The sequence below is a fragment of the Amphimedon queenslandica genome, unplaced genomic scaffold (genome assembly GCF_000090795.2).
Source record: "Amphimedon queenslandica unplaced genomic scaffold, v1.1 AMPQUscaffold_13514, whole genome shotgun sequence".
Taxonomy (NCBI): domain Eukaryota; kingdom Metazoa; phylum Porifera; class Demospongiae; order Haplosclerida; family Niphatidae; genus Amphimedon; species Amphimedon queenslandica.
In genome coordinates this window covers 409,491-423,515 of record NW_003546250.1, presented here as the reverse complement: position 1 = coordinate 423,515, position 14,025 = coordinate 409,491, and the positions used below count along the sequence as shown (strand labels likewise).

General features: G+C 37.1%; 2 protein-coding genes across 2 annotated transcripts; one reads left to right on the top strand and one right to left on the bottom strand.

Annotated features, from left to right (window-relative positions):
* Positions 1-117: 117 nt before the first annotated feature.
* On the bottom strand, positions 118-5,339 carry LOC100642041 (transcriptional repressor NF-X1-like). Its single transcript, XM_020002018.1, has 14 exons — positions 3,951-5,339; positions 3,584-3,863; positions 3,238-3,344; positions 3,077-3,194; positions 2,747-2,970; positions 2,372-2,574; positions 2,197-2,305; positions 1,785-1,904; positions 1,570-1,649; positions 1,290-1,523; positions 1,060-1,148; positions 869-967; positions 446-790; positions 118-338 (listed from the first exon to the last, which is right to left on the bottom strand). Exons 1-14 carry the CDS (start codon positions 5,224-5,226, stop codon positions 185-187), a joined length of 3,438 nt encoding a protein of 1,145 aa, XP_019857577.1. The 5' UTR covers positions 5,227-5,339; the 3' UTR covers positions 118-184.
* Positions 5,340-5,423: 84 nt separating this feature from the next.
* On the top strand, positions 5,424-13,925 carry LOC109585875 (leukocyte tyrosine kinase receptor-like). The gene is made up of 16 exons (XM_020002026.1): positions 5,424-5,642; positions 6,554-7,774; positions 8,371-8,617; positions 8,834-8,988; positions 9,059-9,374; positions 10,100-10,286; positions 10,373-10,456; positions 10,519-10,671; positions 10,724-10,810; positions 11,029-11,167; positions 11,231-11,321; positions 11,493-11,553; positions 11,679-11,751; positions 12,193-12,352; positions 12,501-12,614; positions 13,679-13,925. Exons 1-16 carry the CDS (start codon positions 5,570-5,572, stop codon positions 13,800-13,802), a joined length of 3,285 nt encoding a protein of 1,094 aa, XP_019857585.1. The 5' UTR covers positions 5,424-5,569; the 3' UTR covers positions 13,803-13,925.
* The last annotated feature ends 100 nt before the right edge of the window (positions 13,926-14,025 follow it).

Sequence of the window (14,025 nt, the reverse complement as noted above, 5' to 3'; positions counted from 1 at the left end):
TACTTCCTGTTTGAAAAAATATTCCAAAAATGAACAATTTTAGTTTTATTTTTGAAAATTACTAGTTCTTTATTATATTTCAGCAGCTGCTACAGACGTGCAGGTATATACACTATATTTCTTTATAATGAATCATAAATAAAAGATTATTATTATTATTATTTTACAGATCTCAATGATGGCGTCATACATTTGAGTCATTAAAGTAATCAGGTACAATAGCTTCGGTAGTATCTTCATCATCTTCTTCTCTTCTTAGCTTCAGCGGCAGTGGAGGAGGCATTACCTTAACACGAGATGTCATCTGACTCAGCGTCATATATGGTAGCATTGACTTCCTATAGAAAAATAATAAAAATAATAATAATAATAATAATTTATGCAAGTTTTTGACTATGATAAAGTATAAGGTAAGCTCCGCCCATGACAGCTAAACTCCACCCACTTTGTTGCCATGACGACGACGTTTCTCTTTGGCTCCGAGTCGTAACTGAGACTGGATAGTTGATACACTTCGGCTAGTTCATGTATTAGTCTTCGCTGGTCTCTCTTCATCGGTTTAAAGTGATGAGATACAGCTGCTCGTCCTGTCGATCCTTTGAAGGACTCTATTAGGTTTTTAAAGGTTTCCTCAATGTGGACCACAAGGGATGGGTCGGACTTTGCTTGGTCTAACAGGAAGGAGGAGTACTGAGGAGGAGTGTGAGGGGTGTGGTCAACATCAAGCTCCAAAGCTTCAGCTAGTTTACGGTTTCTTTCCATTTGAGCACATTCTTCATCACAATCCAACCTATGAGAGAGAGGGAGGGGGAGAGGGGGAGAGAGAGAGAGAATTGTATCGTTAGCTTAACTTATTATAATTTCTTACTTTCTTTCTTGAACGTTTTTCAATGTGATACTATCAACTTTTACACATTGTCCACTCTGTATCTCCCTCATCAGGGTACCGATATTACCACCATACAATCTATAAAGAGGGAGAGAGAGGAGGTGAGAGGAGAGATGGAAGAGGGAGAAAGAACATGAATTAAAGCAATAAGTACAAGTGTATAAACTAACTTGTGGAATGCCTGACTTGTAGTGGATGAGGCACTGGCTAAACACATTACTTGAGCTTTGAGTCTTCCACAGTGACACTCAATACTGACCTAATTCAATGGACACTGTTAATACATCTTCGTATGTACACTTTAAAAAGGTTGCAATTTTGTGTGTGTGGCTTGAATTTTAAATTCTACTGCCTCATGACGTTGTGGCTGTACATGTACATGTAAGCTTTCTTTTCTTACCTTTGCTTTGCAAGGTGTCTCAGGGCAATGGCTCCCAATATGACAGGGTTGACCACAAGGATGGTCACAGAACTCTCTCACCTTTGTACAAGGTTGCTTACATCTCTCCGTATCTTCCTCACACGGTCCTTTGTGACAGGTTTTACGACAAGTGTGCATCCCACAGGAGAGGCTCCGCCCACAGGGTCGGCCGCAAGAAACCTCTTTCAAATAGCAGGGGATGTTCTGTCTCGTCTGTAACCATGGTAACAGAGTTAGGTTATTGCGTAATGTGACTTACGGTATGGTCTCCCATGCAGGGTCTCTCAGTGAGGAATATACACGGAGGACAGGACTCATCATTATGACAAGTATGAGTCACTGAAAAAAATTGAGTATTATTATTATTATTTATTTTAATAATGTTATTTATTATTCATTATTATTGCTTTTAAAATACTACTAATAATAATAATAATAATTATTATTATTATTATTATCATCAGTGGAGCTAACCTGGATGGTTACACGAGTGGATCCTGGCACAGGGTCTGTTACAAGATGGCGGCTCAGTCCCACAAGGTATAGGAGGGAGCAATACCTCACCACCACAGTGACAGGCCAACTCTTCATAACCTAATCGAAAATTAAAAATAATAATAATGATGACACAAGTGTTATTATAATTGAAAGTTTTGCTTTATATGGTATATTGTGTAATCAAGGGATTTTAGCCATTTAAAAGGAATATCCTGTACTGTAGTACAGGGACTTTGGCCCAATTTTGGAGCAACTTTAAAAATTTATAAAAAATCCAAATGTGATCGGAATCTGCTCAAATTTAAAAAAAATTAAAAATGGAGAATTTTAAAAACTTCAAGCCTATATTAAATGTTTATTCAATCCCACTATATCTACAAGAACTTACTAATGTTCCAGCAAGGCCCACACATCCCCAGATGACAGGTATCTTTACATGTGTGGCGCCCACAGTCATGCTTACGTCCACAGACCCGCTGACAAATATGACTATCGGACTACAAAATTAAAATAAATATCATGAGCATGATTAATATTCACGAGCAAAAGGAGGTGTGGCTTACTGTACAGCATTTAATGTTGCAATGGTGACGACCACAGTTGAGTTTCTTTCCGCAATTTTTCTTGCAGATGAAACCTTCTTTCTCGCTGATTTGATGACAAGGGACTTTGGTCTGTGAACGACCACAGCTGCATATTGCAGTAGACATTAGGGAACATGGAGGACAAGGACCAGAGTGACACTTGCTCTGACATAAATGAGTGTCTTGATTAAGGAAAGAGAGAGAGAGAGAGGGAGAGAGAGAGGGAACAATTATAAAAACAAGACACATGCAAAATCAATAAGAAATAACTAATAAAAGGAACATAAAAGGAGGAAACAAGAAATCAAACAATAAACAAAGATAAATCATAAAAGATATTATAAAATTATTTACTTTCTTCGCTATACGACGAACACGGCAAAGGTTTGGAGCACATTCTATCACAAACAGGAACATTGTCCAAACAAGACGTCCTGACCACACCCTCTGGGAGGAGCATTGAAATGGGCGTGGCTCCACAAGGACAGTGAGAAACAGCTGAAGGAAGAAGAGAACAGGGCGAGCAATCACCAGGGTGACATGGCAGCTCACAAGTGTGGTTGCCACAAGAAAGAGGTCTAGAAGAACAACACACACATAACAGAGTATTAACACAGAATCAGTACAAAATTAATCGAGAATTGACACAGACTTAACGCACATTTGATGCAGGTCTACACTCACCTGTTACACAGTTTTCCACACGAATAACCACACAAATCATCACCACAAGACAGGCTCCTCCTACCTCTCTTACAGTGACAGTCTTCAACTACTGAGACTTCACATTTGGGACACGGGCCTACATCACATGACAGTCACATGACCCATACAAATGACTCTACCTGTGTGACAGATATCAGCACATCTGTGTTTGGAACAGTTGAGCATCTTGTCGCAAACATTACCACAAGAAGGAAGGACATCATATCGACTACAGCGGACATAAGAGCTACAGAAATAAAAGGTAATGTTGACAAGGAGATGCACAGTACAGTATAGCTCGTAATTTTGGAGGAAACAAATTATTAATTTCGGTGATTAGCAGGCTTCGATTTGGGAAATTTGTCTTGAAAATAATAATGGTTGATTTTATTGCGACAAAATGACTATCAAATTCCAAGTTTGCCAAAAACCAAAATTAAGAGCTATAAAAGACAGTATAAAAAAGATTGTAATCTATTTCACTACCTTTCTTTTCCACACGGGCAGGTCCTATACACCATCACAGGACAAGGTGGGCAGGGACCAGGGTGACACAGCTGCTGACATTTGTGACGACATGTCGTCTCCAAGGACTTTGCAAGTCTCCGCCCACACCTCTCGCCACAAGAATGAGGAACGAGAAGGTCACTCTTCTTTCTAGATTGTCCAGGATTGTTGACCTTTCCACAGTAGCACTTGTATACGGACGGGATAATCAAAGAGACAGTTTGACAACATGGACATCTCCAACCTTTCTCTGGGTTACCTATAAATATTTTTAAATAGCAACAAATTAAATCAAGCAAGCAAAAACATTTATTTAAAATTGAAATTATTCCTAAACTGTATTTACCTTCAGAAGCAGCTGCAGCTGAAGAGTGAGCCCACCTCCTAATGCACTTCAGATGAAATATGTTATAGCATGTGCCACAAGACCACACCTCCTGGTTGTACCTGAGCCGATCGCAGCAAACGCTGCAGTCGTAAACTCCGCCCAATAACTGCTGACTCAGCTCGTGACTTTGAGTTGAGGAAACATCCTTTTTAGAAATACAAGGGTCGCTAGTGGCGGCCATCTTTAAATCATCAATGTCAGCCATTTTAAAATCCACTGTAACAGTCTTCACAGTAGCTTCATCCATTTTAATACTCTGTCTACCAATAAATGTACTTTCTCTGTCATTGTTTTGCCAGTGTCTATAATGTCCATAACTATCTCTAGTATATCCTCTTTGTTCTTTATCCCGAGAGTATCTAGACGTACTCCTCTTACTTCTATCATGTCCCTCATCTGGATCACCATGTTTCCTGTTTCCTTTGTTCCTAGTAGTATGAATGATATGTTGTACAACTTCTTTTTCATCAGTTCTTTCTCTCCTCCTAACACTCTCTTTATCAGCAGTACTAGTCTCACTAGTGTCAGGTAATTTCGTTCTTTCATATTCTCTATTCTTGTCTTCATTGGTCTCTTTTGATTCATCACTTGCTTCCTTGTCGGTTTTGGTTCTAAGATCCTTGACGCTAATATCAACACAGGTGCTCTCATGTGCATCCAGGTCAGTTCTTTGTCCTGTTTGATGTTCCCCCTGTCTCTCATTCCGTTCCTCACCCCTCCTCCTCCTCCTCCTCCTCCACCTCTCCTTGTCCCCTCTCCTCCCCTCCTCCCCAGTCTCACGTATTCTTCTTTCTGGGTTCCTTCTCCCAACTTCTATTTTATCAGTTTCTGTTCCTTTTCTTTCATCATGGTCTCTCTCTTCTCTTCTCTTTCCTTCCATGCTTCCTCTGGTCTCCTCCGTCTTTGTTTCAGTTTCATTTCTGCCTCCATTGTTCCTCCTCCCCCTGCTCCTCCTCCCTCTATTTCTCCCTTGATATGCTCCATGATGATAATAATGATCATTACTGATGCTCTCTTCATTTTGTTTGATGTCACTTCCTCTCTCATCTACCGTCTTATCATATCTTGAGTAGTAGTGTCTGTGATAGTATCTTCTTTGTCCGTGAGAGTGAGATTGGCTACTTCTATTCTTCTTTCTGTCTTCACGGTGATCAGGATCAACAATGTCACTCCTCGTTTCTTCTCTTCTTTCGCTCATTCCTTTAGCTTCAGTGCTCTCTCCTTTCTCTGCCATTACTGCTTTGAAGAGAAAGAGCTTGAGTTGCTTTATATAATCCCGAAATCACTGAGCTATGCAAAAGTTGCAATTCCCCATTATGTCCACCATGTTGTGCAACACCTAATTAAATATTCATCACTAGATCTAGGCACGCCCATAAGTTTACATATTGAGCCACACCTACAGCCTGCTGCATATGCAAATCCTTCCCAATAGTTCCGCGAGTTGTGATAGCTTGTCTTTGTAACAAACAGCAGTGTGTTGACAAAAATAGAGCATTCCTCTGATCCACCTTGCTTTGGTTCGAATCCCAAGAGCTCGTGGAATTATCTTTAAGTCTACAGGCTCAGGATTCCTAATGGCCCTCGCCATCTTCTCTCTTTTGTTCATAATCGCATTACACTGCTGCGAAGGAGAGCCCCAATGGAGAAGTAAGGCAATTATATATTTAATCATTATATAGTTTGTTTGTATTGCTTCGTTGTATTGCTTTTTTCTGTACCTTTATTTACAAAACTTCATCACTCCACACTGAGCAGTAGTCAGGCCTGTACAGTGTAGCTACATGCATTGAAACCTGGGCTGGCTTGAAGTACTAGATTTAGAGTTACTCTATCTTTGCTGTGTACGGGTGCAGCAATAGTAAATGAAGTGATAAGAGAGATAGTGAGCATGTATCCATGTCCTGTTTCTATTCTTATATGTACAATGGTCTCTTACAATATAAAAGCTTCATTCATTCTGCCTGCACTGCATTTTATAAAACAAAACGATTGAGAAATGGAAGGACATAAAGGCTGTTTTGCTTTCTGTTCATTCATTCATAAACCGTATTTTAGCTTACTATGCTGGATCATAAACACTAATATGCATTCCTTATTTACGCATTTATGGTATGTATCTATGGTATCTATAGTCTGATGAATGAGCTTATTTTATATCCTTGAGAAAAATATGCAAGTTTATGTAGGGAGCACACTTCATGTCATAATGGACCTTGACAAATATGGCCTTAATTTGTATGGTTGAGTGTCAACAAATCAGTATAAACTCACTGGTCAATCTCACTGGAATGCAGCACATTTAAAGCTTCAGTTGCTAACAATTTCCTCAATCCATCCTTTAATGGCTATAACAGCACAGTGACTACATGTACATGTAATTTACCCTTTAAATTATGTTGTGTTATGGTTTCTGTAGTTATAATTTCCATCTTGTGTTTACATAAATGTTTACTGCAGAGGTTAATTTCATTATAGTAGAAAGGATTTACAATTTTTTGCAGAATATTATTAATAGCAGTCTCTCATAAATAACTCTCTTTTCTCTTTGTTTGCTGTAGATCTCTCCGAAGTCTCCTATTACTTCACAACATGCAATGGAACTGGAGCGAATGGCACATCATATCAAACTTGCCTCCAGTACTATCAAAGTATTAATTCTCCCATTCGGCAACACCTTACGGACGATTCAGAAACCCTCGGGTTCTTTGGTGGACAAACCTTCACATTCCCTCGCTCAGGGACTTACAATGTAACCATTGCTGGGGCTTCAGGGGGCCGGGGCTTGTGCAACATTAAGACTTCTAGAGGCGTCATATTACAAACTCAATTATTGATAGACACACAAGCGAATGGGTCTATACTTGTGCTGGTGGGACATAAAGGGATCGGACCCTGCGATACTAACTCCTCATACAAGCTCTGTACTGATCCTCCTACTAATTTAACTGAAGCCAATGAGTGTTCTTCAATGTGGAATTCCGAGTCTCTTCCTTCGTTAAAGCCAAGATTAGGGGGAGGAGGAGGAGGAGGAGGAAGCATGATATGGCCTAGAAACGTCTCAAGCAATCACTACTCCCAGTCTCTTCTTCCATTCATTGTAGCAGCTGGTGGAGGAGGCACTTCATTACAGACCAACTATGATGCCATTTTAACTGCTGTCAATGGAAACGTAGAGCAGCTGAGAGTTGGTAATGAAACAAATGAAGAACTTTATCAGAGATTTATTGACGGAAGACCTTCATATACAGACGGTCTTGTAGACTATATTGGTGGTACTGGAATGAGACCAGGAGTTGGAGGGGAAAGCATGAGCTTTTCCTCTGGAGCTGGCAGTGGGTGGCTTGCCCCTCCAAACATGAAAGACATTGATGGACAACTTTTAAGCCAACGGTTAGTTTTTGCTAGAGGCGGTTTAGACTGTGTCTTGGGTCTTGGGGATGACAACACTGGTCTGCCCTTTAAGAGGGTCAACGGTGGATTTGGAGGCGGTGGAGGCAGCTGTGATTCTGGAGGAGGAGGAGGTGGCTTTGGGGGAGGAGAAGTATTAAAATCAAGTCCAGAAATACCAGGTGGAGGTGGGTACTCACTGATAACAATCAACAATATGAGAGTTGACAGTACTAGCAGTGGAATGAACGATGGCGATGGATATGTTAATATCATACCAGGAGACTGTGGTTGCATGAATGGCTGTAGAGTGAATGGTGAACTCTATCAGTGTATTTGTCTTGATCCAACTATACTAGCTAACAATGGGCTGGACTGTATATCAACAACTAGTAAGTGAACAATTGTAAACATGTTTTTCCTGTATTGTAATGCACCTGTTTGTGGGTTTATTTTGTTTGCACACTTATAAAGACAGCCTCTTCATTTCAGAATACAATCCACCACTTGTATGTATACAAATCTGGCAGACAATAACAAAAATAAATGTAATTAGTACCAGACCAAGTATTAGATATGACTTTATCATGATGCTGTTGTCACTGCTGATGTGCTGTGACATATAGAGACTTGTTTGTGGCTGACTGACTCACTCTGTTGTGGTAGGAGCATTCCTTAAAGTGTGACTGAGTAATGTTAAGACAAGCGTTTGTTTGGTTGTTGGATGGTGAGAGGGTGAGATAAAGTAGTGTTAGATGATGGTGTGTAAGCTGATGGTGGTGGGAGAGAGAGAGTGTGTGTGTAGTAATTAATGCAAGCACAATTAGACATGAGACATGATCGGCTTTTGAATATTGGATACCATGAGTGAATACAAATTTTAACTCTAGCTAAAGAGGGTAATTTTTATAGTTTCATACCTTGTCCAGAACTTTCACTACAGCAATAGATTGTAGTATTATTTCTTGCCTATCCTCTACTTTTGTAGGTAATTATTCCGATTTTATAACAACTGAAAGGACTGATTACAGGCTCACTGTTTCTAATACTAATCTTCCTTACTCTCTACTTCAGTTTAATAATGTTCTCACACTTTATGGCGGAGCTGTGACTCTTGAGAGCAAAGAAACGGAAGAGAGAAGAAGGAGAAGGGAAATGAGAGATGAACCAATGTGCTTAATAGTCTGGCTGAGTGATACACGCGTCCCAGTCCTTATCAGTGATTCAGCTAATGGGTATAGACATTAATATAATAGAATCATTATAAGCATATTTGTAAGAATTTGTTTAAAGAATTAAATCACACTGCAAGCATAATTATTTGTAGAATCCTTGCTATTTTTAGAATCCTTGCTATTTTTAAAATTCTTATTATTTTAAAAATTCTTGCTATTTTTACAATTCTTGCTATTTTTAGAATTTTTGCTATTTAAAATACTTTATATTTTTAGATCTTTACGAGTCATTACTAACTTAACAAACGGATCAGTTGGAGATCCACTCTACACATTCAGTGATGGTCTGATGGTCAGTGGTGGGATACTAATAGGAAACTGTACAGTTACTAATATTACACTAAGTTCTAGTACCACCGTTGGAGAAACTGGTAATTGAAAATACAATGAGAAATAATAAATATTATTATTTTCATGATTGTATTTTTCTTATTTTTTTAGTTAACATTGTTCCAATGACTGTTATCAATAATTATAACAACTTCTTTCAATCGATTGTCATGAACGTTCTCCTACCTCAAACAATAGCTCCACCCTCCTCAAGTCTCTTCCCATCTCCTTCCATGGTTTTATCTACCATCACTCAAGCTTCTTCCTCCTTCAATACAGTATCAATGACCCCCACTATGATCACGGAACCAGCTGGAGGAGATCTCTTAACAATGGATATCATTATAGCTATTGCAGCTGCTGCTGGTGCCATCGTGTTTCTTGTTGTGATCATTGTAGTTGTAATTATCATCTGTGTTGTGAAAAGGTAAGTATCATGTACCAACTGGTTACATGTCATAATGCTTAGAAACTCAAAAATTTGAGCTTGGAATCAGCTCAAACTTTCTACACAGCATAAGGACATCAATATGTATCAGAAAATGTAATAAAAATTGGGGGTGATTTTGGAGCCCATTTTTTGGAAAAAACCATGGGCTATAGTACAGGGAATTTTTCAGAAATTGGCTCATTTTTTAAAATGGCTATAACTCAAAAAGTTTTAGGCAGAATCATCTCAAACTTTCTACACAGCATAAGGACATCAATATGTATCAGAAAATGTAATAAAAATTGGGGGTGATTTTGGAGCCCATTTTTTGGAAAAAACCATGGGCTATAGTACAGGGAATTTTTCAGAAATTGGCTCATTTTTAAAAATGGCTATAACTCAAAAATTTTAAGTCGAAATCACCTCAAACTTTCTACATAGCATAAGTACATCAATATGTGTCAGAAAATGTAATAAAAATTAGGGGTGACTCCGGAGCCATTTTTTGGAAAAAACCATGGGCTATAGTACAGGGAAATATTTAAATTGGCCTATTTTTTTAAAAATGACCATAACTTGAAAAATTTAAGTCAAAATCAGCTCAAACTTTCTACACAGCATTAGAACATCAATATGCATCAGAGAATGTAATAAAAATAATAGGTGATTTTGGAGTCGTTTTTTTTACAAAAAAAACATGCTCTTTCCTTTACTTTTACTAGAAGAGGCTCTCTTAAAGTATATCAGATTCACAGCAGTCCTGATGATGATATGAAAAATCGCAAAATGCCAATCACTCCAGAAGAACACCAGCTGGAAAAGTTGAGATTCAAACTGTCGTCTCTTAAAAGGAACCCTAACTATGGGGTAGGGTTTTCTGGAGAAGAAGAAATAGATTATAGTGGGAAAGTAAGAAATATATCACTTACGATATGATTCTCTTTGCTTTAGAGCCCAAGAGTTATTATTTAATAATTTTTTTTTTATTTTTAAAGGCTAAACTAGCTCCTAAAGATCTTTCTTCATCAGACATTGAAAATGGGTACACCCCAATGTCATTTGAGAGAGGAACAGAAGAAGTTAGTTAACTTTGTAAAACTAAAAACTCCACACACATTAATTCACTTCTTCTCTGTATTAGGGTAGCTTTGAAACTTCTATAGAGCAAAGACCCCAGCCTTACAGACTTAGGAGCCGCTCAGCGCGTCGAAAGACCTTCACTCTAAAACCAAAGTTTGGTGTGATGTCACCCTCCGTCACTTTTTACGAATACAACAAAGAGAGGGCTGATGATGTAAGAGAGAGACTGTAGCATATAATGACAATCATTTATTTATTGATAATAGGATTGGGAACATGACAGAGCCCAGCTGACGTATTTAAGGGACATTGGCGAAGGACAGTTTGGGAAAGTGTTACTGATGAAAGCAAAAGTATACAATGAACATACACAACAGTATAATTATTTATTTATTTATTTAATATAATTATGTATATATTTATTTTCATGCCTGCATATTCCTTTTAACAATAGACATTACTATGAGGTTCTATTTTATAACAGTAATAGTGATACTATGTTTTAAAACTGAATTTAATACTAATATCATTATACTTTTTATAAGAATATGATTGCAATACCTTCTTGTAGAATATTGCTGGATACAAAGGCAAGCTCCCAGTTGCCGTGAAAACCTTGACAAGTATCGAAGAGGAAGACGTACAAAAGTTCTTAGAAGAGATAGAACTAATGAAGAAATTCTCAAATCCTCATATTGTCAGCTTATTAGGTAAGAGAGAAAATAGTTATTTTATATTAAACAATGATTACCATATGCCGTATATTCATGCAGGGATTAGTACAGGAGGTTCTGAAGGTGCTCCGTTAATGATACTGGAGTATATGCCTTACGGGGACCTCCACAACTTCCTACTGAAGCACAAGTTAGTTTACTAATGAATAAAGCAATGGGTTGTGAATGAAATAATATACTGACATCTTGACCTTTTATCATATGAATATCATGAGTCAAATGACATCATTCGACATCATCATGCATCATCAATATAATCATTATTATTATTATTGTTGTTATCATTATTATTATGTTTTAGACCAAAGGCAGGGGAACATGCTATTATTGGCATTTATCATCAAATAAGATTTGCTGGAGATGTTAGTTATAGCACATACACATTATTATTATTATTATTATTATTATTATTATTACTATTATTATTATTATTATTATTATTACTATTATTATTATTATTATTATTATTATTATTATTATACTATAGATTGCAAATGCAATGGCTTTCCTTGAGAGCAACAAATATGTACACAGGGACATTGCAGCCAGGAACTGCTTAGGTAGGTACTCATCACATGGACACACATAACTCTAAAATCATCAATCAGCTTAAAACTTCTACACAACATCAGATGTATTAGAAAAAATATAAAAATAAAGAATTCTCTTCTTTTCATTAAAAAAAATTTGGCCAAAGTCAATCAATTTTGGAGCAACTTTAATAATTCGTAAAAATCCAAATGTGATTGGAATCAGCTCAAATTTTCTACACAAGATAAATATATGTATGTGTATCAGAAAAAAAATATAAAAATAAAGAATTCTTTATTTTTCATTTTTGGTGAAATTTGATTAAAGTCCCTGTACTATAGTACAGGGACTTTGGCTCAATTTTGGAGTAACTTGAGTCTTTGGCCAATTTTGGAGCAAATTTTTGTGTGTTTGTTTATTCGTGTGCTATTTTGAAAGTGAAAGTCCTATTCTTCCCCTTTATTCCACAGTGGGACCAAACCTTGAGGTGAAAGTGGCTGATTTTGGAATGGCTCGCATGGTACAGGAGAAAGAATACTACAAGATCGCTGGTAGGGCAGTACTGCCTGTCAGGTGGATGGCACCAGAATCTCTCATCTATGGATACTTCACATCTTCGTCTGATGTCTGGTTAGAGCAAAAAAATACAAAAATTTTATAATGATTGTCCTATAAAAATTGTCAAGCATTTTATTAATAATAAGAAGTCATTATCTGCAATGTGGAACTTATTTGACCTCACGACATTTTAATTTCATTTTAATTTCCACTACATTAGGTCGTATGGAGTATTGCTTTGGGAGATTGCGACTTATGGCACAGTACCATTAGAATCATCTAGCGTTCAAGAGATAGTGGAGATGGCTCAGAACAAAACGCTCTATCATACTTGGTAAGGACGAAGAAAGAGAGAGAGAGGGGGAGAGAGAGAGAGGAGGGTAAAAGATATAGGGTGTTGATTGACTGGCTCTTTGAAGGGTTCAAAAGGGAGGGAGGAACAGGGTAAGAGGGTTGTACAAGATCGATAGAAACTGATATAAGATTGTTGTCAAACATTTAGTCAACTGTTAATTGCTATATATAGACTATAATCATGAAACTACCAGATCTCATTACCACATCTTATTATACAGTGCTATTAGTAATTTCACACATTATGCTAAATTACAATAATAATAATGACCTGATAGTTGGTTTGACACTGCGTAGGCATGTAAGCTTCATGACAATGAGTTTGTATACTATGAATGGAGGAATAGTGAGTGATGAGCTGTGACAGCTTATCTTTAAAATGGTGCCATCTCTTCATGACTCGACAAAGTGGCACCAAACGGCAGCAGCTGTTGTGATACTCGGTGCATTCTTCGGCCCTCAGTTTTGCCAGTAGTACTCATCTCGTCCTTATTGGGGTGAGCGAAAGTAAACCATCATTTCATGTGACCTGCTTTTTAATTCAACTGTCAGCTGGTCACTATATGACAGTCAAAACTGTTTGTAGATGAATATCTCTGAGCATTATTGGCTACATGATGATTAACTTTATAAAGTTAATTTCTAACTGCAATAAGATGGAAAGGATGAATAAGTCAATCATACGCTAAAATTGAGCAAGATTTTCCTCAGAAATTTTTTTAGCATTCAGTCATGCATGAGTTAACACTAGTAATTAAGTCTATGGTCAATGCTTGTAGAAACTGAAATACAATTGATTTTTTGATACAATTATGAAATATCTTGAAAGTTTTGTTGTTTCAATCTCAAAATTCAATTGTATTAGCTAGTAGTGTATGTGTTATTACTACTGCAGTCTGAGCAAAGGGGGTGGATTTTATGCTGTCATGAAATTCCCAAACAATTTTGTTATTTGTTTTTAATCGCTAATACAAAATTACGGTCATATTTGTTGCATTCTTTGCCTGTTGTTCTTTCATAATCTTTCTATTTGTTGATACACAGGCCAGAGAAGTATCTCCCAGAATTGAAAGTAGTCCAAGAGGAATGTCATAAATATGAAGCAGAAGAAAGGATTACCTTCGAGAAAATTGCAGGCCTTCTACCCAACTCACAAACCACCACCTAGCTACAGAATATGATCTCTTAATAATAGTTTCATTGGGAGACTTTTAATTCTTTTTTAACACACACATATAGTAGTACTACACTACACTACATTGAACCACACAAAAAAATTATTATTATTATTATTATTATTATTATTATTATTATTACTTTGTGTTATATTATTGTGTCATCATTGTATGTGTTTAATGATTTATAATTGAAGTATTTCATTACCAGATATC